Genomic DNA, 25,935 nt, shown 5'->3' on the forward strand with positions numbered 1-25,935 from the left:
AATGCTGAAGAATCCCCTCAAGGTTAGTGAAATGTAGCTGCTCTGGAGGTTTGTTAAAGCGAAACCGTTTGCAGGTCTGTTGTCACAGTAACTGGGTGACTCCATGTGACATGCAGTTTCTGAACCCAAGCTATGCACGCACGATGAATTTGTGCCTATACTTCCCAATTTCAGAGTATGTTTATTCTACAGATTAACTTCTTTCCACCTGGACTGTACAGGGTTTTTTTCTGAAGCTCTTCCCTGTGATGGGATTTTATGTTTTCTGCGTGGCTTTCGACTAACTTCACTTGCATAATCAGATTTTACTTAAGAATTATTGTCCAGGAAATTGCATTAATTAAAAAAAGGAAGTTGAAAGACTAATACACAGATCTGATAACATAAGGAGGACTCAATCCTCATCTGCTGCTTCAACAACGGAATAGAAAAACGCTGATATGTGGTCAGGGTTTCCCAATACACGGACCCACAGCAATGCTTTGCTTTCCACTTCTTCCTATCCTTACAACTTTTGTTGCAGAAATAAGGGATGTTGGGCAACCTGGGCTAGGAGGAGCAGGAAAGTGGCATGTGAATGCTGTACGGAGCTCGCTTTTGGCAGCCTTCAATCTTTAGGGTGAGGCTCTAGCTCCCTCTAAACTTACACCTTTATTTGTCTATAAAGGATCCCCTTTCAGTACCTTTCTGAGCCACTGGCCATCCCCAGTCAATGACTAAAAGCTTTCACGCAAAAAGACAAAACAACCCCCCCACAAAACCCACCAGGCTTCCACAGCTCCTCAGCACACCTGCACATTTGCAGCAGCTCCCTGCCTCGGTGGCCACGGTACTGCAGGAGACCTCCTCATTGCACCGGACGTTACTTCAGGCTTAGGCAACGAGTGAACGAGTAAAACCTTACATTGTCATCCTTACTTAGAAGGAAACACCTCAATAGAAGGAGATAAACATACTACGACATTTCGATATAGCTTTTCAACCGGATCCTCCAAAGCCTGCTATCTCCAGCCCCTCCAGTTACCAGCCTGATCTAAGTTATTTATGCCTAAACACAAACAAATTAAACATCATCGACAATTTAACTCGATGCTTACTACACTACTTACTCTCCAGAAAAGAAACAATGTTGTAATACAGTAAATAACAAAAAGCAAACTAACAGCAGGAAACCAGAGAAATCTGAAAGTGATTTCTGAAGAGATGAGGGGGTCTTAAAAATGTGAATATTACCACTACAAAGCACTCCGCCAAACTTCTGCTCAAATAGCTTAGGTAACAGTCAAGTAACCACTCACTGGACTTAACTTAGAACAGCATCAATAATGGCAAAAATAATCTCTGGGGTTTGCAATGGAAAATTATTAATGAGGACTGAAGTTCTGAATTCTACTGTCACTGCAGACYTCTGCACTTAAAAAATGCCTACTGCCGTCGTTCTATACTTAGTTTTGTTTGCTCACTTGTTTTTTGAAAGAGAGAAATTCAATTGCAGGTGCTTGAGAAACCAAACACCAGAAAAAATGCAGAAGGACACTGTCCCCAATGTCTTATCTTTGTTCATTAGCAAAAGCTTTGATAAAAAAAGAGGAATATCGTTAGCCTTTGTCCTTAAAAAAAAAAAAAAGAAAAGAAAAAAAGTTGAGCTTTAGGTGTTAGTATACCACAGTGCTTCACAAGTTGCTGCTTCATTTCATTTGTCAAAAGCACAGTCTGGACCCAACTGTTCTCTGCACTATTCTGAGAGTGAAACAGTCACTGGGTTTTTTTCCCCGAAGCTACTGCATGCAATAGCCATTGCCTCTGCTTTACCTGAGCTTTGTGCAACAAGCCATGACTTATGGTTACAACAACCTGAAGTCTTGTAACACCTACAGAAATAAAATAAGCATAAACGATGATGCAGAGTGCTTACAGTATTTGCGAGAAAGACATTCATCAAAAAGGCTGATCAAATATGACACCAGGCTGCTTGAAATTTTTGCCCAAATATAATCTCTTCCAAATGCAAGTCTGCTGAGATTTCTAGGAATAGAAATAAAAGAAATTTGCTTTGTTGGCACTGAACTGCTAGTAGACAAAGGAGTTTCTTCCTGTATTGTTCAGAAAGAAGAACAGAGAGTTTCTTTGGTCACATGAATTGGGTTTAAAAAAAAATATAGAATATTCAGTGTCCTACAGTCCAAAAGCGAGTTCTCACAGGCAATACAAAGACTTAGGCTAGCAAGGGTCTCAGCCTCTTGGCACCAAGGTCTCTGGTATCTGAAAATAGATTTCTTACGAATTACTGCTTTGCTACTTACTGCTCAGCTTCTATCAGTTTCCTTAGATCTGACTGCTTGAAAGAGTTAAAGAGAAGCATATATGAATTTTCACCTCCAAAACAATTTCTCCATTTGAGCCTGAATTCTTTTGTTAATGCTGAAGACAACAAAGTATACTGAGCACCTCTTCCTGGCCACCATAAATATGGGGCACAGAGATCTTCCTAGGCATTGCTACATCTATACTTTACTTACATGTCTTCTGCCACAAAGTGTGAAAGCCTGGGGTCTTGTTTGTTTTCCATTATAGCTGTAAGTATTGATCTTGGGATACATTTATTTTTCTCTACAGCCTGTCCTGAATCACAGAAGTGTCTTCATGAAGGAAAGCATCTTATTATGAACTTACTATGTTGTTCTCTGCATTGCTTCCAGAATCCCCTTCACTAAGAGCATGGAAGATAAAATGCTGTTTTTTCCAAAATTAAAATGTGGAGTTACGCCTAGCAAAAACAATCAATGATTCCACCTAAAATCATAACAATTTTGGTTGATTCAAACGAGCTTTTTGGCAAATACAATATTTAATTAAATATTGTTGTTATGTTCTATTTGACATAGTCATTCTGAATTAAGGTGAGACAATTTAAGATTATCTGGGAAAGCAGAGGAAATCATTACATATAAATGCTTACAATTTTGTGCTATCCATCTGAGCCTACACAATGTCCTCCTCATATATGAAGGCTAACGGTGCAGGTTCACAGAGAAATGATCACAAATGTGTATCATGTGAGATGTCTAAGAAAAGCCATGTTATTCATCCAAGAAACCTGTACGTTAGGAAACCAGATATGCAGGACTCATATCAGTAATTCATAGCAAAAGCTGATCTTTTTAACTGTGTGCCGCTGGGTCGTTACCACTGATCACCAAGATGACAATAATATTAAAGATCAGGTTGCGCTGTAGGCACTCCAATCTGATTTTTGGATGTCAGTTCATTGCACTGTGTAACACGACAAAGCCAAACGGAAAGCAAGAAGCTGAAGTTGAACACAGAGCAGGCATTAAAAAACATGACCCTCCTTCTAATGACAACAGGGCTCTGCGCTTCAGAGATAACAGCGCAGACATAGCAAGGGGAATTGATCATTGGCTTTTAATAAGAAGTCGCATACAGGCGCAGCAGTGTTTTCTATAGATCTAAATGCAATTCTCCTCAATTTGGTATGGCCTTTTTCTTTAGAAGCTGATAAATGAGCAATTTTTTTTCCTGTCCGTTACATTAGAAGATTAATTAGATACATCACTGGTAGAACCAAAGGAATAAAAAGCTTGTGCAATTTCAGAGCCTTTCTACAGTTATCTCCTTTGATTTTTCTGCTGCATTTGTGTTATTTTACCACCTCTCACAATAGCAAAAGCCCCCAAAATCTAGATAGATACACATATATACATATAAACACAAAGAGGGAGAACATGCTAAAGAGTGAAAAGCAGAGAACAAGCGAGCTATTTTTATTACGTTCCACTGAAACTCACATAAATCAATATATAATTTCTTGCTAAACCATGCCTGCAAAAAAATTGCTTCCAGATAAAACAGCAACAGACGTGTGGATAAAGTAATTTGCCCACCTCGGTACGGCGTTAGCTTCAAGATACGTGTTTGAATTCAAAACATTTAAATAGCAACATCATTAAGTAATTCCATTTTAAAACCATATAAAGAACCATTTTTGATTGAGAAAAAGTTTAGCATAGCTCCTGCTCACTTAGCTTTTTCTTCTCGACTCAGCAGGGGAAGCTGTTACCATGAACCACGCGATGGCCTTGGCACAAGCGCGGGTGTGCCAGGAAGGCCCGATAACCTTGGCGGTGTACTCGGCAGTGACAAGAATTTGCATGTTTGCTTTGTATTGAAAAAGCCACCATTTTTTTCAAGGTCATTTGCTTCTCTCCCCTAAGGTGTTGAGAGCAGCAGTGCTTTAATGCTGCTGGGTCTGCTGAGGAGCCTTATTTGCTCTTCCTGGGCTCCAAAGAGGGGAGAGATTTACCCAGTTAAGAAGAGGCTTTTCTTATAAGAACTTCAATACACCAAGTCTTTTCCTCCCAGTGATGATGATGACAGAATAGAAAAAGACTCAATGCAATTCATGAGCCATGTAAAAGAAGGTATCCTTAGAGCTGCTGTCCTGTTACCCCAACCCTTTTTTTGCAGGTTCCTTTATCCGGTTGCGGCGCAGCCCCTCCAGTGCGTTCCTCTGGCCTTCACCGGGCAGGCGAGGGGAGAAGCTGCCATCAGCTTCCTGGTATTTCCCCACTTACCAGGCCGCTACGCTCAACTTCACAGCATTTCTGTGTCTGCAGGGCAACCAGTTTTCAATGTTGTATCTGCTCAGTTTCACAAGATCACAGGATGGTCAAGGCAGAAATGGGCAGAACTCCCTTCTTTATCTGAAAACTGTCAAACCAGCATATTCGTATGGAGAAAATCTCAGAATGTGACTTCTCACTTTCTACAATTCAACTGACTAAAGTCAAATGGAAGAATAAAGCTGTAGGCTTCCTAAATTAAAATCAAAAACATCACCCTTTTCTTAGGACCTGTACAGATCTTGACATGAGATATTGCACTGAGAGATGCAAGAGACAGCTGAGGCAGATTGAACGAGGATACAGAACGTGTTAGTTGTTTCAATAAAGTAGTACATTAAGTTTAACTTTCATTAACCTAGAAGAGGCTCTTTCTTTCTTCATTCATTCCTTAAGCAGGGCTTCCAGAGACATAGAAAAACCTTTGTAATCCTTCATCACAGGAAGAATGTGCAAAAAAAAAAAAAAAAGCCAAAATATAAAAAGCATGAGTACAAAAAGTACTGTCAATCATTCTAGGATGTAGGAAATTAGGGTAATTCCTTATTCTACAGACATAATACACAGCCTGCTCCGATCAGCTGGAAAATTCTCACCCCCAAACCCATTTTCACCTCACACTGATACACTAGGAGGAACATCCCCTTCTCACTGCACAGGCCATTGCAAAATGAAAGGTATGGTCATTTAACAACTACAGACTAGAAAAATAACTGGAAACAGAGAAGTAAAAATCTCCTATTCATTAACTCTAAATTTTCATCCTTCATTAACTTTTTATTAACCCTTAAATTAACATCTTGACCTCCTGCTCAGAGAATTAATGTCTTTCTGCTCTGACTATTTCAGAGGTGGGAAAGAGAAATTTGTATGATATTGGGCTCTGTCTACCCTAAGAGTCTTGGCATATAACTTCATAAATTCAATCTTTTACAGCTGCATATATGTCTTGTATTCTGCAAATGTGGGATAAAATACATTAGTCAGGCATTAGCAGTATCCTAACTTTACAACTATGCAACATGTACATGCCAAAAACAACAGAAAGTTTCTTAGGCAGTATTATTGCATAGTATGAATTACCACAGAACAGTCCCCCCAAAACACAGACTACTCCAATGATTGCTTGCAGGAAAATAACACCACTATTTCTAATTCCACTGACTTTGATCGCAGTGCTTTCCTCACTGGTAAAAGATCCAAATTCAGACCTGGTGAGTAATTACCAAGAATATTTCTAAATTGAATGAGATATTCTCTACCACATTTTATATACAATTTTAAATTAAAAGAAGCTTTTTTTTTGCATTTGCAGAACTGTTCTCAAGGGACAGACTGATGCTATATTCTTTAATTTGTTTTAAAAATAGCATTATAAAACTAACATTACCAATACAACATCTTCAAAATCCATGGGTTAGATCCTGCAATCATGACCTAAACTTAGAAGTTGTGAAATTAAAGGGAAAAAGTCTGAAGCACTTTCTCCATTTGCCTTCTCTAAAGCCAAGACAGGTAGAGCTAAAAAAATTAAAAAAGAGAGCAAGAGCAGCTGGATTATCACATGTTAAAACTCCTGTTCTGAACACTGAAAACAGTATAGCAAAAGTATGATACCTGGCTACACCATGATTCTGCTTTCAAGTTTTTGTGTCTCAATCATTAGTTTAGAAACACAGTGAAAATACTCCCCAACACTTGTTGTGTGGTACTTTTTCTAAAAACAATCTGAGGTTTAGTCTACACATATCAATACAGAAGTGAGAAGCAGCACAGTACCTCACTCACAGCAGAAAAAAACACGTTCAAGGGTTTTGTTTGTTTTCTGAACAGAACAAGTTTTGCCCCACCAACAAGACAGAAAACTACTTCATACAACCTCTGCATTCCCTGGGACCTCGTCTAATGATAATTATCAAGACTATAATTTCCTATTTGAACATGTCAACTCTTGTAATTATTAGCTCCTGTTTGTAAATAAATACCATAATTCTAATATCTAATTATACAATCATAAAGGAGCTGAGGTTGGAAGGCACCTATGGAGATCGTCTAGTCCAAGCCCCCTACTCAAGCAGGGTCCTGTACTGGGGAGTCCTGCGCTGGACCCAGCACTCCAGATGTGTCTCACCAGGGCTGATGGAGGGGAAGAATCACCTCCCCCTCGACCTACTGGCAATGCTCTGCCTAATGCAGCCCAAGATGCCGTTGGCCACCTTTGCCACAAGGGCACTTTTCTGGCTCATGCTCAACTCGTTGTCCACCAGAACAACACAGCTGCCAAGCTGCTCTCCAGCAGCTCAGCCCCCAGCCTGTCCTGGTGCCTGGGGTTATTCCTCCCCAGGTGCGGGACTTGGCATTTCCCTCTGTTGAACTTCATGAGGTTCTTCTCTGCCCGTTTCTGCAGCTTGTCAAGGTCCCTCTGAATGGCAGTGCACCATCTGGTGCCTCAGCCACTCCTCCCAGCTTTGTATCATGTGCAAACTTGCTGAAGGTGCACTTGGTCCCATCATCCAGAGCATTAAAAAGATGTTAAACAGCACTGGCCTGAGTATCAAACTCTGGGGTACACCACTAGTGACTGGCCTTCAGCTGGACTTCGTGCTGCTCATCACAACCCTTTAAGCCTGACAGTTCAGCCAGTTTTTATTCCACCTCACTGCCTACTTACCTAGTTTGTACTTAATCAGTTTGTCTATGAGGATGTTACAGGAGACAGTGTCAAAAGCCCTGCTAAAGTCAAAAGGAACAACATCCACTGCTCTCCCCCTCATCCACCAAACCAGTCATCTCATTGTAGGAGGTTCATTAAGCAAGATTCCCCCTTTCTAAATCCGTACTGACTACTCCCTATCACCTTCTTCCTTATGAGCTGATTTTCTTTTTTGCCTATCAAATAGTTAACATGCCACCTACAGTCAAAGGTTACCTTCCTGTGATTCAGATTTGGTTCTCATTTCAGTTGGCAAAACGGAGAAAAGTTGGTCCAAAGAAGCAAAACCTGTGAACTTGAAGTCAATTCAACCTTTGGGTGCTTTAATTTAGTGTGGAACACTGAGTCAACACATTCAAGGCACCATACAATCGCTCCACAGAGATCTATAACAAAACGTTTGGTTTTGAATTGGTTCGAATGATTGGTTTGAATGAAATATGAACAGAAATGTCTGCATGCAGAGGTATCAGAAGAAACAATATAGAGAAGGGTTACAAGAACGGTGTGTATCGATAAGCAAGGACATGACTGACAGCAATCAAAGCGGTAGACAAAAGAAACATCTTGTCACGGCTAGATCAGCTACAAGGCCATAACACAAAGGACCAGTCAGTAGAAGACCTGCAGCAAGGTTACAGCATGTCACTGCTGAATCACCCACCATGAGGAACTGAAAACAACGGGTAGCAACGTTGTCCACCATTTACAGAGGCTGAAGTAAGCAAGACTCTGTGGCAAAAGATCACATCATAGTAACTGACTCCTAAAGAATACAAAAGACTTGTCTAAAAACCTGTTTATTCTCAGCAATCAAGAGGAACCCAAGAGACGTAGGGAGGACTAAATGGCTGCTGTGCCTCGCCCTCGTCACACACAAGTGATCCTGGCCAGACATACGTCTTGCTGCCTTCGAGTCTGCGGGTGTGAGACTGACTCAAACCTATGCCAGAAGGAGTGCGAGTGAAATCAGATTTAAAATAAATATCACCTACACTTCCAATAAAATCTTGCACCGAGTTTTGCTACATTGAGTTCCTCTAAGTCTTTCACATTTTCTGCCGTATTCCACAGAAAGAAGCCTGGAATAACCCCACCACCACAGGCTGGTGACTCAGTAAAGCACAGAGCTGCTCTAACCAAAGGTTCATTCACCGAGCTAAGACAAGCCTATTTCAGACCACCACCGTTCTTAACAAAAGTACCTACATTGCATTGACTGTTTTAAATACTCCACCATATCTACAGTGTTTTCACTAGTTTAGATCAACTTTCCTGCCTATCCCATTAATCCTGACAACAACCTTACCTAGGCTAGAATTTCAGTTTGCTCCTCTTCATGGGCTTAGCTGTTCTTAGCTTAACTCTGCAAAACTGCCCAGTAGGCAGCTGAGATCCCCTCGTGCCCCTGGTACCTGCACGCAGTAACGCGCCGCGTGCCTAGTGAGCCAGCAGAGCCAGTTAGGCGCCTTACAAGGGTGGCGTGTTACCGCCTAACACAGACGGGGGACGATAATGCGAATCTTCCACTTTCTCCCACCCCAATAACCCTGGCATCGTTCCAGACCCTGAATTCTCCTTCCATGCCAATAATTCCTCCTTGTCCTCACGGACTTGCGTAACACGCAGGGGAGCACTTTGCCTCCGTCTCTGCCGAACTCTCCTCTCTGCATCCATGGCCAGAACGTGCAAAACTCTGCACACCCAGTGGATTCACCATCAAGCCGTTCAGCTGCCTTCCCATCCATGGCAAAGTAAGTTTACATTTCTTGTCTTTAGATTCGCATGGCCCCATGTGCTCAAACCATATAAGGTACTATACACTGACCATCTGCCTCAAACGGATTTCAAAATACTTTCCAAACAAAACACAGCATATAAACACATATCAGAGACAATTCGAAAAGTTAATAAAAAAATATCATCATGTGGCACACAACACATTGCTGGAGAAAAAAATGAGAGAGGTCCAAGAAAATGCATAAATATCTCTTTCAAGAAGTACCATGAGGACTTCTATTTTAACCTTGCATCAGAAAATCGCACACTGAATAAACAGCATAACGATATTTTTATTGTACTTGGTAAGTCTCTAAATTACTTATTTTCAAGAATTGAGCTTATAGTCTAAAGGACTAAACACATAAAATTGAATTGTAGTCTTCCACTCTCAAATACTCTCATCTTTCAGCAGCAGAGTTCAAATCTCAAGTCCAATTTAAAAAAAAACAACACAACTCTGCACAGAACTTCCTTTTTCTGGCTGGAACAAACATCAGTACTGCAAAGCCCCCCCTTCCACAAGATCAGTGTTTTAATGAGTATGGAAAAAGCCCTTGCTCAATAAACTACTAAATCAAGCAATACAAAAGTAAATGAATACAGATATATAGAGATATAAATAAACATGGGTGTTAGAGAAGAGTACTTTCCAATGGTATGTTCTCAGCCCATTGCTGGGCTACGCCAAACATGCATTTCCCACCACTGCTCAAGCTCCAAGAAATAACAAAACCACATTTTTTCTCAAGATCAAATGTTAAGCCCATCCATTGCTATACCTACTCCAACAGAAAACGCCAGAAAAAAATCCCAGATCTGCTGAAAGACAGCTTTATGAATTTCTGCAGTCATTTTTAGTAAAATATTTCCAGTCACAAAAGCTTACAGTCAGGATCCTGTAACTTGCCATCATTCATTAAACGATCAATACTTGTGCTCCAGACCTTCAAAGAAATCTGCCTTTTGACAGCAAAGTCTTCAGCAGGGTACAACATAAAAAGATGTTTTGTCTTGGCAAGCTTCATACACAAAAGAAACTAACTTTCTACTCCAATATAATTATATGATAAAGCAGCAGTCTGCAAATAAACAGCCTCAAAGTAAAACAAATAATATTTCACATATCATTACACGATTACATGATATCTGGTTCCTTGTTTTAGTGTTATGACTATAAAATAGTTAATGCATTTGGGGGCACTGACGATTGAATTTTTTTGATTATGCATCAGTTTTATATTTTAATTATTAGCTTGAGCCAAAGCAGACAAGAGGGAAAAGCTCAGTGCTTTACTTCCTTTAAATGTAAAAATCTCATACACATATATACATAAAGTAATTAATGAATGATTTCAGTACAGTGCTGCCCGCATCCTACTGCCATTCTTAGCATCCCACCTTATTTTCTCTGCATAAAGTCTGTGTGAATGAGAGGAAATGAAGATGGCTCTTACCTTAATGTTGCAAGCTTGCTCCATCAGTCTTCGAGCGTTCTCCTCAGCTCTGTACCTCTTGGGCAACTGCACCCTGAAGAATTTTAAAGCTCCTTCAAAATCAGCTTGTAGAAGGTCCTCTTTTGAGGTCTGCAATTAAACACAGAGAACGACTGTAAACACTGAGAACATGTAGTCATGCTCTTTTACTGGATTTGTCATTTACTGAACGTATTCCAAACCACATTAGCTCAAAAACACCCTCTATGGAAATAGTTCTCTAACCTATATCTCATAAAACGAAACAGAAGTCAGAACACGTTCAAGGAATCCCAGGCAGAGCCCTGCGATCGGCGAGCTGTAACCCACTAATGTACTTTATTCTTCTACACCTACCAGGTAAGAAAGGGAATCTGGCAAAGCCTGTCAAGATGCAATTCAGCGAGAAGAAAAACGCAAACCAACCAAACAACAAAGATCAATGAAAATTTATGCTATTTTTCAGAAAGTTTGTGTTTCAGAGCACCGCTGATTTTTATAATGCTGTCCTGAAAGACAACGTATATATAGATATACATGGTTGCAGACATGAACAGCAGAAGCAGAAATGCCTATGACTCATAAGAGGCATCAGCAAGTCAACGTGCAGAAGTCTGTGACACAATTTCTCAAAGAACACTGTGCCAGAAAAAGTCTTACATGTTTATTTCTGTATCTTTTATAATATTGTATCTCTCACCGTGGTAACAAGCCATAATCATAACAGGTTAGAAAATGTTACAGTTTCAACATTAATTCAGTTCTGCTACTGATAGAGTAATATGCTTGACAGGACAGGGACAAATATATTCATCTCTGGATTTACTAAGAGCTGCACCAAGACATTTTACAGCCGTACCATACCAGGTCTTTAAATAGCTCATTTAAAAGGTTCACAAAGACTGTATGTCCAGACAAGACGTTTAGGATGCTATCTCAAAATGTGAATTCCAAGGTCTTTAAACCAGAAACAGTGAAAAAAAACGCAGCCACTTATAGACTAGTACCATGGAGCCTGGAACTGAGTGTAATAGTACTATTGCGTATAATTCAGGAGCAACGTAGCTCCCTTTGGCTCAGGTTAACTGCGGAAGGAGAACCCAAGTGGCCATTGCCAGTGTTTTCACCCGCGCAGACTCTCCTTTCTCATGAGCAAGGCGCTCCGTCGGTTTTAGTCCTGTTATACGCAGGTTCGCACATGCACCCAGCCTCAGAGGGAATCAGCTGGACTCCTGACTACGTTCACATCTGTTCAAACTCCTTTGCCATCTCCAATTTCAGACATTGCCTTTCCAAAAAACGCACTTCAGCCAAACGCAAGAGATTTGGCTCTACACAGGGAAAACCGGGAGAAACAGTACAGCCCGTGACAGACAAGAGATGAGACTAGATGATACAACTAGTTCCCTTGGCTACTAAATTTGTTTTAAATAAATAAATCTAATTCTCGGTACATCACAGAGGAAATTACACTCATGTGTTTTGTTTATGAATCATCACTACCCACCCAATAAACTAGCATCTCTAGCTCACTTACATGAAAATAATTAAATCTACTGTGTAAAGCCTTTTTAAAAAGTACAACATATTGTTTTCCAAAACAAATTACACTCTAATGTAGTACCGCAGATATTGGACCAACTTAACAGTAATATTCAAACACAGCTCGACATATTCCCCAGTCCTGCTGAAAACGCTACAGCAGCCTACCCAGAGGGTCTCTCGAAAATAGCAATTTAACTAAACTGCTAAGAGGATTTTTTTTTTTTTTTTGAAATCTTGTAAGATTGAAAAGGTGTTTTCATTTGGCCTCTAATTTCTCCTAGGAAACACTATTCAAAATGAGAGAAACAATTTATTTGGAGGGGGAAAGGGAGAAAGGTTTTTGAAGGGATTTTAAACTATTCCCTGAGCTTGGAATAGCGACAGAAGCCAAGAGGGTGTTTTCGGGGTCAGCCAGCCTTGGTGGCCATGGGGAGCAGAGGTTGACATGAGACCAACTTGTCACCCAGGCGCTGCTAATCTTCATTGCTCTGGGTCCAGTCTTTTGCTTTGGGAACCGGCATTGCACAACATCCTCTCATTTCCTCCATCAAGACCATATAAAGACAAAATCTCCGTTGTGCCCATTTATTGATCCCCTGGGTATTTTGGGAGATTATAATACTGTACACCCACGCTGGGCACGTGATTGGTTTTGCTACCTTGATCACCAGGTAGGAGCGAGACACCACCAGACACAGCTTCAGTGGTCTGGTTCCCTGCGGTCGCAGCAGAAAGCTTTAAGACGGGCAACTTCCTACCTCCAAAACGCTGACAGTTCTCCAGCTCCATTGGATCCTCCCTCCACTCACAGCAAAGGGAGCTGCTGGGTCCTCACCAACGGGACACCAGAAAAGCTGCCGTTAGGATGCTGATGAGAAATGCTCAGCTTTATAAAACAGCTTACAAATCGCGTCTGATTCCATCCACGGAAAACTGGCAGGAGGGTTATTTGGCGGAGACCCAGTCCGACCGGACTGACGGGGTGCCGGCAGAAAGCTGGGGCAGGCAGGCAGCTACTGAATCACACCCGCTCGGGGCTGCAGCTATGGCCAACGCGCCCGTTCCCGCTTCGTAATGTCACGTCTGCGACTATTTCTCCCGGGCAAAAGTTTTATTAAGGCTGGCTTTGCCACCTGGGACTAGAGCAGTTTCACGTCCCCCAAAGGGCTATATTTGGGATTATTGGCAAGCTGTAGACCGTGGTGGTGGCCCATTTAGCAGCCTAACTGAGACAGTGCACAGCAGCCGCATGCCAAAACCCGCGCTGGTGACCAAGCGGCTTCTGGGTAAAGGTCGGGGGACAACGGTGACCGAGCAGCGGCGAACGGTTTGATAACCAGCTCCCTCGAGAGCCACTTCTCTCCTCCGCTCTCAGTGGCACCGAGGGCTGTGATCGCGATGCCTTTCAAACGGACTGCCCCACCRCGTCGCGGAGGTACCTTCTGGGGGACGAGCTCTGCGCGACCGCCGTCCCGATTGCCTCCTCTTCCTCACGCGTGCACCATCTCCCACCTTCCTGCAGAACCCCAGCCCCCGGCTGAATCCCGCTGCCGCCGTGGCGGGACGCCAGCCGCTCCGTGCCACGCGTGCTGCTGCTGCCGCCGCCGAGGTCACCGAGGCGGCGCTCGCTCCGGGCAGGCGCTCGCCACCCAGGCGGGATGGCAGGGCCTCCGCGGCGGAGGGGGGGCCGCTGGCATCAAGGCTTCTGGACAGCTCCCCCCCCCCCCCCAAACAAACACCAACCACGCTGCTACCATGTCACTAGGAGCTCAGCCAGCCCGATTTTAATAACTACTCTTCCAAAAGGTCCTGACTGGACATTTTTATTAGAATTTTGTATTTCATTTTACTTTTCTTAAATTAATATAATGCACTAAGAGTTTTAGACTTTTTTGTTGTTGTTTGTTTAGAAATCAGAGGGGTAAAAAGCTAAAAGAAGTTAGTAACAATTAAATTACCCTGCCAAACTTTAAGCCAGCAGATGCACCTAGCCTTTATATCCATATCACTCCATTAAAAAATAAATACAAAAAAAAGAGACAGGGAAATATGTCAGAACGACAGCATTTATATGCAAAACACTTAAAGTTAGCTTTAATACTCTTATGCTTCTGCTTGAATCACTGGTATAGTAATGCTTTTAACAGCTCCAAAGGAAATTATTCATTCAACGCTGTAACCACTGAGAACTTCCAGGGCCCAACCCTGGAAAACCTCTACTCAATGAAAAAACGGCGAGAGAAATGGTGATTCGCGGCAATAAGGACTTCTGTCACAGACTTTGCTGGACCAAGATTACAATTATGGAAAAATATAAACCATCAAATCGTACAGCCTGATAAAGTGAGGGTAGAGCCCATCCTCTTTGGCTCTTTCTACTCTGCTGTGTATTTTAGTTTCATTAAAATTGTTGATCAAAACAGAGATTCACAGTTAAAATTGCAAAAAATCAAATTAACATTTTGAGAGCAACATTCATTGGGTTGCAAACTCCGTATATTTTATGCTTTGTTGTAGATATTACACAAACAAAACTCTACAGATTAAAAACAAGAAAAGCAACAAATAACCAGAATATATATGGGGAGCAAAATATATATAGCATTGTTGGTATCCTACAATGCACATATCTTGTCATTTTGTAATTTTAATCAAGAAACTGTAAAGGCATTTCAGGAACCTGTTGGCAGCTGTCTGACAGGCAAAGATTTGTAAATTGGTTTGTTTTCGGCTCTGCAGGCTGCGGAACTCAGGAACAACTTCACTAAAACATCCGGAAGTTTAATGAATCAATAATTCAGGTTTGCCAGGTGCATTGTATTTTTGTGCACCTAAGGACTTCCGAGCACCTTCTAATGTTCAAGAGTTACTTTTCAAATAATCATACTTTTGGATAAAATGTTTTCTTTTAAACCAGGTGAAAAGAGGAGACCTCACTGAGAACTATGACCGTAACAAGTCAGAGTTAACAACTTTTAAGGTCTCAGCTTGCCTTTTATGGTTTGGCTGAATATATGTTCCCTAGAAACTCCTTCCCATGCGACTTAAGTATTAAACATTCATAAAATTATCTTATATGGACTAGCTGAAAATAAGGAAAAGCACTTTTGAATAGGTATACAGAAACTTTCAGACCTAAAGGTAACATTCTGGGAAACCACAAATTCTTGAAAAATAGGAAAAGATAATATCAACTTTTTTTCAGAGAATTATAAATTATACTAAGTGAACTTTGACTTTTTTTAAGTAAATAATGCTAACAATGTTCTAACTAACTTCCCCTAAAATATTTAGGGAAATGTGATTAAGACAAAGGACCAAGACTTGGCTTTTTTCTTTAATTTAATTTTACTATCTTCAATTATTAATTCTGCAGTCTCATTCATTACTGACTATATCAGCTAAGTCTCTTATTCCCACCTGGGAACTAATAAATTAGAAGAAATTCAGGATCAACTATATTATATTTTCTTCACTTAATTCTTCCTCCTGTAGATAAAAAAAGCTACAGTAATTTCTGTAGGATTCTCTCTATACAGAATATATATTGAGAATTTCTCTAGAATGTCAGTAACCATAAATTGTTACTAAATCAAAAAACAGTATTTTACACTCTAATGAACAGGTGTCAGGAACAAGACACAGTAAAGGGCAGAAAAGAATCTGGCCAAACTCTACACCACTATTTAATTTGCTACTGGTAAATTCAAAAAGCTTACAAGCATCCGTACACTAATTTTTCAGAACGTATTTACTCTGCAACATAAACAGATGTGGGTTTAAGTTCTTTTAGAAAATGCAAGGAGATACGCAGTGTAAAAATCAAGGTATGCGCGCCGTTTTCTCTAACCTGGTAGCTGCCTGTGCATTGGCAGCAACAGCCTGCAATGCTGCGGGTTGCACGAGTTTTCACTCTGCTGCCCTTAAACACGAGCCCCAGATCCGACATCCGTTAACCCCCTCCCGGAGGAGAGCGCTGACCTATGGCGCGTCCGGGGAGCGCGAGGGAGGATGCGCTCGCCATCAAGGGCTGCACAGTTGGACTGGTAAGGCGACACTGCCACAGGTACGCCGACACACGCTTCTGACACACGTACACCAACATATATGTACACACATATATACACCAAGATATATACACCAAGATATACACTTGTACACCTATCCTCTTACTGGCATAGCTTATATCCTTTTCCCTAATGCAAAGACAATGCTGGCAAAAACATTCTTTCTAGACAAAAGCTGTGCTCACCCTAAAACACTGCTCAATATAGAAACGCCACGGAAAAAACACAGCATCGCTACCCGGGCAAAAGTTTGGGGAAGGCGTAGCTCCAGCTCCGCGTGCAATGACTTGGCATCCCTGAAGGCACTGAGGGCCTTGCGCGCGCTCCGTGCGTACGCCTGTAGCGCACCTCTGCTCAGCCGTCCCCGCGCAGCTATGGGCAAGTGCAGACTCACGAAAGGGAACGGTAATTCTGCCACACAAAGTACTAATGAACGCGTGCAAGCCCAAACACAAAATCTACCAGCTGCAGCAAGCCACAGCCGTTCCAACGGGGGGAAAGCCACGCCAGGCCAGCGCCGTCGCACCTGCCCACCGTCACGGTTAGCTGATGCCAGCGAGCAGGCGATCCGAATTCTCCTAAAGCTGCCATAAATGTTCTCCTAAAGCTGGCATAAATGTTATACGTTACATTTTTCACATAATACTATGCCGGCATATATTCTGCCTATCCGAGGCATTTATTCACAGTAGCACAGCAAAGAAATAAGCTCATGCATTTACTAAAGAATCTAGACCTTAGCTTTACAAAATGGAAAAACAGTTTATTCTTGTAGTATCTTTAGTTCTGATTAAAGTACAAATTCTTGGTCCTCAGAGATTTCTCTCTTTTAAAAATCATTAGAAACACAGTCGCTCCTTATCTATGAAAGGGATGCATGTCAAAAGGGATATATCTAGGTAATAAAACCCGACAGGAAACCACGCTGATTCCACAGATGACGACTCCTTAGTAACACAAGCATTAGGTTTATTCCTTTGCCTTTTTTTTTTTTTTAACAGATACAATTATGTCATTCAGTAAAGCGAGGATGACAGGTTGATGAAGTATGCTAAATTTCCCGGTATTCTCTATCTGGAGAGCCAGATACAAAGCCTGATTATGCCGCGTGAAGACGACCTCAGTGGTTTTGTCCCGGCTTCCCTCGGAGCTCGTCGGGAAAGCCTTTGGCACGCTTTGGCAGCCCCTGCCCAGGAGACGGGCAGCGCTGAGGCAGCAGCCCGGGCTGCAGGAGCACGCAGGGACGCTGAGGGGGGCTCCGGTCGCGCTCGCACACGCAGCGGGTTCAGTCACACACTGCTAGCCCCCGTGACAGGCACTGTACCGCTGCTACGAGTGCCTGGAGGGAGCCAAACTCGTCTTCGCTTTGCTAGCGATCAGACGGTGAGCGTTTTCCGTGGGCCGTCTCACAAAGCAGGGGGCACGCCGGCGCAGCTACTCGCTGCGTTGCTCATCACGCAGAGCACATTCGCTCGCTCGAGCATCCTGCAGAACACGGGGCCGCGTTTCAGCAGCACAATAAAAACGCGAGCCGGGGCACTCTACCACGTACTGCGCAAACAAGGGAAAGGCACCGTCCCGCTAGGAAATGGTACGGCAGCAGGAAAAGAACCCCCTTGCCGGGCGCAGCGGAGCAGAGGACCTCCTGCGCACAACGCCGGGGCCACGCGTGCCTCCAGCTGCAGCTAGCTTCAGTTACAGGACCACAGAGCAGCCCCGGCCCGGCCCGGCCCCCCCGTTTCGTGGGCTTGGGTCTGTTTTGCACAGCAATACAGGTCAGACTCTCTGTATCAGCACATGCCACGCCGATTTCAGGCCATTTCACATATACGCACATCATTTGTTATGAGGGCTAAAAACACCTTTAGCAATTTATTTCTCAGATGATTTTTATATGCATACTTTAAACTTTTTTTACATAGTGTCAGCTGGCTTTTCAAAGTCAAACACAAAACCAGTAAAAAAACAAAAATACATCARCATAGCCTGAATTTTTACGAATGTTTAAAACCTTTGATGTTGCAACCATAAAATCGGAAGCGTGAGCATGAATTCACTTTCCATCAGCATCTAGAAGCAGACAGGGCACGCTGCTGACTTGGAATCATTACAGAAGGGAGAACAAAAGCATTCACGGCTTTAGAAAAAGACTTTTTTATACTGCAGCCCTCGCCGTGGCCCTTCAGGCTAGTTAAGGAGTGGCACTGAGCCCCATCAGCGGCACTCGCCCCCGGCCCTCCCGGGCTAACAGGAGAGAGACAGACCCAGGGCTTAGGAGATGGGTTGGGTGAAGCCAAGGGAAAAACCAGGAGACCTCTCCTTCAATGTAAAGAATCGCGGGGGGAAGCAGGTTTGGGAGGGGCGATGGCAAATGAATTAATCTCAAGAAAATGTGATCTCACCGCGAGCAGCCGAGGCACGAACAGGCGATGCCCCATTCCCAGAAGTTCCAGCACCCGGCATGCATACTCATTCACCAGCTTGCTTCTCTCGTCATGCATGTCCTGGGACTTTTTGACAGGTGGTGCAAGCTTGGCCGCTGGGGTTTTGCAAGGTACCCCTTCTTCCATGAGCAGTAAATAATAAGTATCCAGAGTGAGAAGAACAGGCTTTTCACCACAATTTCAAAAAGTGCAATGTTAGCAGAGCCAGCCTCGGATCTCTGAAACAGGCTCAGACGGCTGCTACAGCAGCAGATGACCTTCTCAGAAAGAGAAGAGCATCTTTGCTAAGAATCGAGGAAAAATATGATCCACCGTGCTGGCTCCGCCAGAGTCCAAAGTAGATTGAAAAAACAAACCGAAGAAAACATRGATCTCAAATGTATCTAAAAAGCAGGAAGATGGCAGGAAAGGAGCGCAGGGAAGCTCTGATGGGAGAAAAGCAATGGAGCGCTGCAGGGCCCGGCGTGCCTGCGGATGCGTGTGCGAGCAACCAGCAGCAGCAGTAAGAGCAATAAAGCCGGGGCAGCTCGGAAGCCGCAAGGAGAAAGGATGAGCTCATTGCAAGCTGCGCTCCGTGACAAGCGTGGCGGCCGCCGCTGCCGCTCGCCGCGCATCAGTAATGAGGGGCTGGGAGGAGGGGGATGAGCATGCAGAGCCCGGCTCCGCTCGTCTCGGGGGAGAATGCCGTAATAAGAAGCCAATAGTGAGCGGCTGGACAGACGCGCTCCCCCTCCCCGGCTACCTGCCATCAATTCAGCCGTGACAGCTTTTGCTGTTGCATCCCGAGCTTACAGATGTAGACGAACTGCATCCGCTAACGCCTGATGCTTGGGAAGGAAGCAGCCTGCCAAGCGCTATAGCGACTCCCGTTCAGCGAAACCCCGCACACGCACGCGGGGCCCGGGCCCAGGCCAGAGGCGCGCCGGGAGGGCAGGCGCCCCGCAGCCCTCCCGCACCGCACCGCACCGCGCCGCGGCGAGAGGCGCAAGGGCACGGCGGCGGCTGCCACCGCAGCGAGAGCGGCAGCCCGCTCCCCAAAAGCTGCAAGGATGCAGCCCACCTTTGCGCGGCTTGTGCAGGGTTGAATTAAATAATTGAAATCACGATCATTTCCAGCACTGCGTTCTCAGGAGGCATTTCTAAACCCAGAGACGAGAAGCAGGGAGGGAAGGATTTCAGGCACATACCTTCAAATTGATTCGAGGAATTAACTGCAAATTTGTAAGGAAAATGCTCTGAGGTCACATGTGAAATTGCCTTGCCCTTCTCCTGAGCGAGGCGCAGGCCAGGGGGCCTCTGCCATCTGGTTAAAGATAACGTAGTAGGTTTTACTTCATTTTGTAGGTCTGTGTTTTAGAAGCATCTTTTTCTTATGCTTCTCTGCTTTTGAACTGCCTAATTATAAAATGGGCTCTACAACAGAACAATACATGTTGGTTTGGAAACTAAAATAGTGTTTCCAGCAAATCAGACAGTGATATTCCATAGATATCTAACATGCAGAAAGGTAATAATCTGAAATATTATGAGGGTCGCTACAGATCTACAACATATTAATTGCAAACGTTTCTGCAAATGCAGATTTACCAATAAAAATTACTTGTCTAATGTCAAAGATGATCATATTTAGTTAAAATGATACTGATGTAAAGTGAAAATCAGTAGCCCAGGGTCATTAAGCTGAAATAATAAACACACGAGTAGTCAAAACACAAAAATAATTTTAACTTACAGTGAGCAAGCCTAGATTAATACTGCAAAAAGAGGAGAAAAATAAAAAAGGTTAATTTCATCCAGTCCGATACACTATTCATACTGGACTCTTTTTAAATATAAATAAGTTTTATTGGATGGGAAAAGAAATTTAGATGGAAATTATTAGCAAAAAGAGCCCCATCCCCACAGGTCACCTTGGCTCACAGTGACACATGAAGCAGGTGGGAAAATGATTAAAACAGAAATAGCAGAAGTCATAGGTCAGAGATGACAGATGACACCAATGAGCCCTTAGCAATTTATACTGTGGTGACAGGGGATTTCAGACAACTAAAGCACCTGTACATTTTGTGCAGTATGAAAAAGCTATTTAATACAAGTGGTCTTCTAAAAGTTGATGCATCTCAGACTGTGAAAAAGTATTTTGCAGAGGAAAAATCTTCCATAAGCACCGGCCTGGGGAGCAGGATTGTGAAGAGGTGGAGGCAGGGGCATTTCTGTCTAGGCTGAGTTTAGGAATATTTACTGAGATCCTTTTAAAGAGAAATTATGCACGAGTTTTGTGGGGGGGGGTTGTTTTTTGKTTTTTTTTAATGAAAAAAATAAACCACAGCCATCACATTTCTCATTCTGGATTAAGACCATAGTGAAGACTGTGATGGGAATGCTCCTGTACTTCTTGAACTCCCCAGTGTCATGAATGTTCCTGCGCATGATTTCAGACCAGCTACAACATTAAAATTGCACTGCAAAAAGAGTCAGGGCTCAAACAAGGCAGGGAAAATTAGTAGATGCATTCGCTTATGACAGTACTGCTCTTTATGAAGCAGCCTTGACCTGCTTGAGGACAAAGCAGAAATAGGCAACGCTGCTGCAGCGAGCTGGGGGCCTCAACGCGCAGCTCCAGACACTCCTGTCCATGCAGTGTCCAGGCAAACACCGTAATGCCGATCAGTTCTTCATCACAGATTAAATCATCAGCTTGCCAAAAAGTATGGTTGTAGGGAGAAGGGGTTAAAGAAACAGTACTTCTTCATATTTTTTCTGAATTTTTATAGTGTTTACATCCAACACAAATGCCGGTAAGCATGATATTCTAGAAACATTAGGTTCTCTTGTCAACATGCAAATGAAAATATTACTCAAAAYATTGAAAAGAGAGGAATGAGAGCATTATACTGTGTGTATTGGGCAGCAAGAAAGTCATAGGGCTGACTGGAAGCATAGAGGTGAAGAGGAAGAGTCACTGGTGACTTCAACACAGTCACAGCTTGTGGGTAAACAAACAGGAAAGAGGACAGATAATTCAGAAGACTGTTCATTTAAAAAGACTTTAAATTTTTTCTTGCATATATCAAACTTCAATAAGTGAATAGCTAACTTTTACTTACAGAAATGTAGGGTTTCTTTCACTTTGGATAAGGTTACGAAAAAAGAAATGGAATAATTATTTACTAAAGTCTTTAACTCTAGAAAGTTATAATAGGATCCAATAGTTAGAAGCTAAAACTGAACAAATTCAGGCTAGAAATAAGGTGCAAGTTTTTAGGAAAGAGGAAAATTAACTACAGGACTGGCTTCCCAAGAGAGGTGATCTAATGCCATATGACAATTTTTACATCAGGCCTGGACTTCTCGTTTAAAAAGAGGTCCTCTAAAACCTGAAACGTTCTGAGGCTTGATGAGAGAACCTCAGTATGAACCAAAATCCAGCGCTCTGTGGTTTGCAGGAGCTCCTATGAGATCCTATCACAATGGTCGCGTCTCACTTTTCATTTCACAAAAACTTTGGGGTCTTTTTTTTTTTTTTTTTGGTGAGTTTCTTCTTTGGGGGAGACTAGAACGGGGAAGAATAGAGAAAAACTAGCAGTACATCGCAAATATTATGCCAATTCTTCACACGGAGCATGACAGTTAACTGTCACTCAGATCTGCAGTTTGAGACTTTTTACACTCCCTACCATTCTTAGGCACTTGTACATTGTAATTGAATACTATATCTTATTTTTATTCATGTTTCATCAGGAATTATGATTTTTCTATCATGTAGACTTCACTGCTCTTACCCACACCTTTACCAGCATTAGATTATTGTCCTGTATTCTTCAAAAAGGCCTGACTCAAGTCAGCTCAAAACTCAAAATGGTCTAGAAGGCAATAATTTGCCCACTCGGTAGAATGGGCAAACACATAAAACACATTGCACTAGTGCCCGTTTTCCATGTTACAGACTACCTGTTTTTCAAGTACAGTTAAATTCTTTATTTCTGGCTTTGGGCCTTCCCATCCACAAAACTGCTTCTTCACTCATGTTGCACTGCCACAGTCAAGATCACCAAAGACATACGCAGCTGCGGTCCACTGGACTCAGAAGAACTGGCTACTGGCAAAACGTTCGCTACTCAATTCAAACCATATAGACTCTGACCTGAGACTGCCTATATTTTCTGAACTCGCTAGCAAGATACCAAGGATCTTTATGCTGAGCTGTTTACAAATCTTTGTATTTTAAAATATGTCAAAGGAGATGTGACTCCCTTTTTATGGAATATAAATATATAAACACGGAGAAAATATCTGGGGAGGGCTCAGGGGATTCCAAGGAAAATTATGGGTTTCTATCTGAGGTAATTAGTATTTTATGACAGTTGAAGTGGGAGCTTTGTGCTTCTTGGACTGTTTTCTATGGGGAAAAATTATGTGCCACCATGATCATTGCAGCTTCTATCTTTAATATTTTGCCAAGAATGCAAAATGCCTGAAGAAAACTGTGTTATGTTTTAGGTGTTCACACTGGATTAGTTCTCAGGTAGCAGTGTTCCCACTTGCATATTTAACAAGGCATGACAATTTGCTGTAAAAGCTGGCACCTTGCCCACGCTGTGTAATTTTAAAATTACGACCCTATGTGAGCACCACAGATTTCTTTCTCCCTTTCTCCTTCCTTTGCTTACCCACTTTCTCCCTGCGCAAGCAGTGTAAGCCTTCCCTGTCTCCCCTCTGCTCCAGTCTTTCCTGCAAAACCATCGCTAGTCTTGCAGGGAAAATCCATACGAATGATATCATGCTCACACAAGAGCATCACCTCTTACCTTATCAGAAATTACTTTGCTCTTACTGTTCTTCAGGTCTAATCACAACTGTGTGATCTGAATTTAGTTAAGTTTACGTCTTTAACGTTATTAGAGAGAGCACGACAAAACAATTAATTTTCCCAGTGGATTCCATCAGGGATCTGTGCTGGGGTCCATGCTAGCAAACCTGCTCTTAAGTGGCTTAGAAACGCAGATGAATGCTGGGGTGACAATGTTTGCACATACTACTAAATTGTTCAGGGTTTTAAAGACAAGAGCTGACAGTAAAGAACCGCAGAAGGACTGTAAGAGACTGAAGACTGGGCAATAGTATGGTAAATGAAAGTCAATGTAGATAAATATAAATTTATGCATATGGGGAAAAAACAATCTCAATTTTACATATAAATGATAGACTCTGAGCTGACAATTACTATACAGGAATGAATCTTGGGAGTTATCAAGGACAGTCCTATGAAAACGTCAGCTCAGTGCTCAGCAGAGGTCAACAAAATAAAACAAACGTTGGGAATTAACAGGAAAGGAATACAGAACTAAACAGAAAAGGCCATTATTCTACAGTATATTGAATATTATGCACTATCTTGAATATTGAGATGGTCGTTCCATCTCAAAAAGGAAATAATAGAGATAGAAGAGGTACAGAGAGAGACGACAAGGTTCAGCAGAGGCTTCCAAATGAGGACAAAAAATAAACAAACTAAGAGTATTAAATCTGAAAAATAACAGTTGATGAAGGATATGGTAGATGTATAAAATTATGAATGGTCTGGAGAAAATGAAAAGATATCAACTGTTCAAAATCCCTTTCAACAGAAGAATGAGGAGTCTCATATGAAACTAGCAGGTTTCAAAGCAAACAAACTGAGGTGAGTCTTCACACAATCCAGAATTAAGCTGAGAAAATCGCTGTGGTTGCTAAAGCTTACATGTGTTAAAAAGGCACTGGACAAACTCATGGAAGAACAATCCATCAGGGGTTATTAAACAGAAAAGGCACCACTTCTTTCTCAGATAATGAGACACACACTGTTGCAGACAAAAACAGTATTATTGCTCTGTTCTTATAGTCTTCCCTATCTATCGTTGGCAATGTTGGCTCAATACAAATACTAGAAGAAAGATCTGTCAGCTTCTTAAAAAGTGAATTTCTTGTCCTCTGCCTAATGGAGAGGACCTTGAAAACAGAACAGTTGACACCGATCACTAGCAACAAAGAGTTAGGATCCACTTCTGTACCAGAAGCTTCAGCACTGATCCTGTGGGACCATCTACCTAGAGAAGCTAAAGTGAACTTAGCATGAATATAAAGGGCAACAGCTATTTTAACCTAGCTTCTAATGTGGACACTTCTGTTTTATTTTAAGAGCAGCCTCTTGGAGATTTATCTTAGTGCACTTACAAAGTGGACTAAACCAGATTACCTTAAAATCAAAAAAAAATTTAGGTTGTCAAGGAATTCCGTATGACATTTCATCCAACCTTCTGCTTAAAGCAGTGCTAATTTCAAAATTTCAGGCTCCTCATGGCATTGCACATGCAAAGTAAGAGCATATGCAGAACTAGAACGAAATAGCTATTTTATCTCTTGAACACAAGGCCCCAGCCCAGTTGCCTACACACTGAATGCATTTTTGATGTAATATGAATCACTTTCCAATAGCTCTCAAATAGTTACAGTAATTATCAGAATTTCATCCCTGCCTGAAAGACAATTCACATTTTTTAAATTATCTGTGCTGGCAAGGTGCAAGTTTTACCTAAAATAAGCACCTGTCTAGTCTTCGTTGATATTCTCAGAAGTTTAGCTGGTGAGATTATACAAAATATCAGTATCTTATTTCAAGAAGATATGGAAGATCTCTGTTGCACAACTTCTCTGTTCCTCTTCTGCTGCTTGCTTTCACAGGACTGATACAATTTATTCAGTAAGTTGTTATGACTTGCACCCTTCGGCTTCTTCCTTGACAAGTAAGAGGCTGTAATGTTCAAACAGGTTTAAAGTAGGTGGATTTTTTGTTCGTTTTCTTCAAACACTACTTTTTAAACACCAGTGCCCCAGGCAAGAAAGTGGCAAGTGATAATTTCAGCAGAGGGTATGTGTTGGGTGATAAAAGGAGGCATGATCTTAAGGGGTGTCATTTTGGTTTACGCTACAAGCCACACAGCTCCCTGAAGAAACAGGCACAGCTTACTCATGAACAACAGTAGCTGAGACACACACGTATGCATTACTGCTCTGGCTATCTTTGTGCTTGCCTGCTTCTCATGAGCATAAATTTTTGAGCTATGCCTTCAACACAGAACAAAATTTCACATCCGATTTTAAAGTACTGGGCTGGTGCAAGCGGCAATTCAGGAGATAAAAGATGAACGGGCTCTGAGACAGATCAGGTCAAATGTCTATCCAAAGAAGACAGCATCTTGCGGAAAAAAAAATTCAACAATTTGTAACACA

The 25,935-nt window shown here is 42.2% G+C and overlaps 1 protein-coding gene across 7 annotated transcripts in view; it reads right to left on the bottom strand.

The window, feature by feature from the left end:
* The window catches only part of RABGAP1L (RAB GTPase activating protein 1 like), a 268,625-nt gene that overhangs the window by 47,282 nt on the left and 195,408 nt on the right, over positions 1-25,935 (bottom strand). For all 7 annotated transcript variants that reach the window (XM_026063133.1, XM_026063169.1, XM_026063142.1 and 4 more), the window contains one exon: positions 10,593-10,721. In XM_026063133.1, coding sequence (XP_025918918.1) covers positions 10,593-10,721 — 129 coding nt within the window. The remainder of the gene's footprint in view (positions 1-10,592; positions 10,722-25,935) is intronic.

Source organism: Apteryx rowi, unplaced genomic scaffold (assembly GCF_003343035.1).
Source record: "Apteryx rowi isolate R43461 unplaced genomic scaffold, aptRow1 scaffold_100, whole genome shotgun sequence".
NCBI lineage: Eukaryota > Metazoa > Chordata > Aves > Apterygiformes > Apterygidae > Apteryx > Apteryx rowi.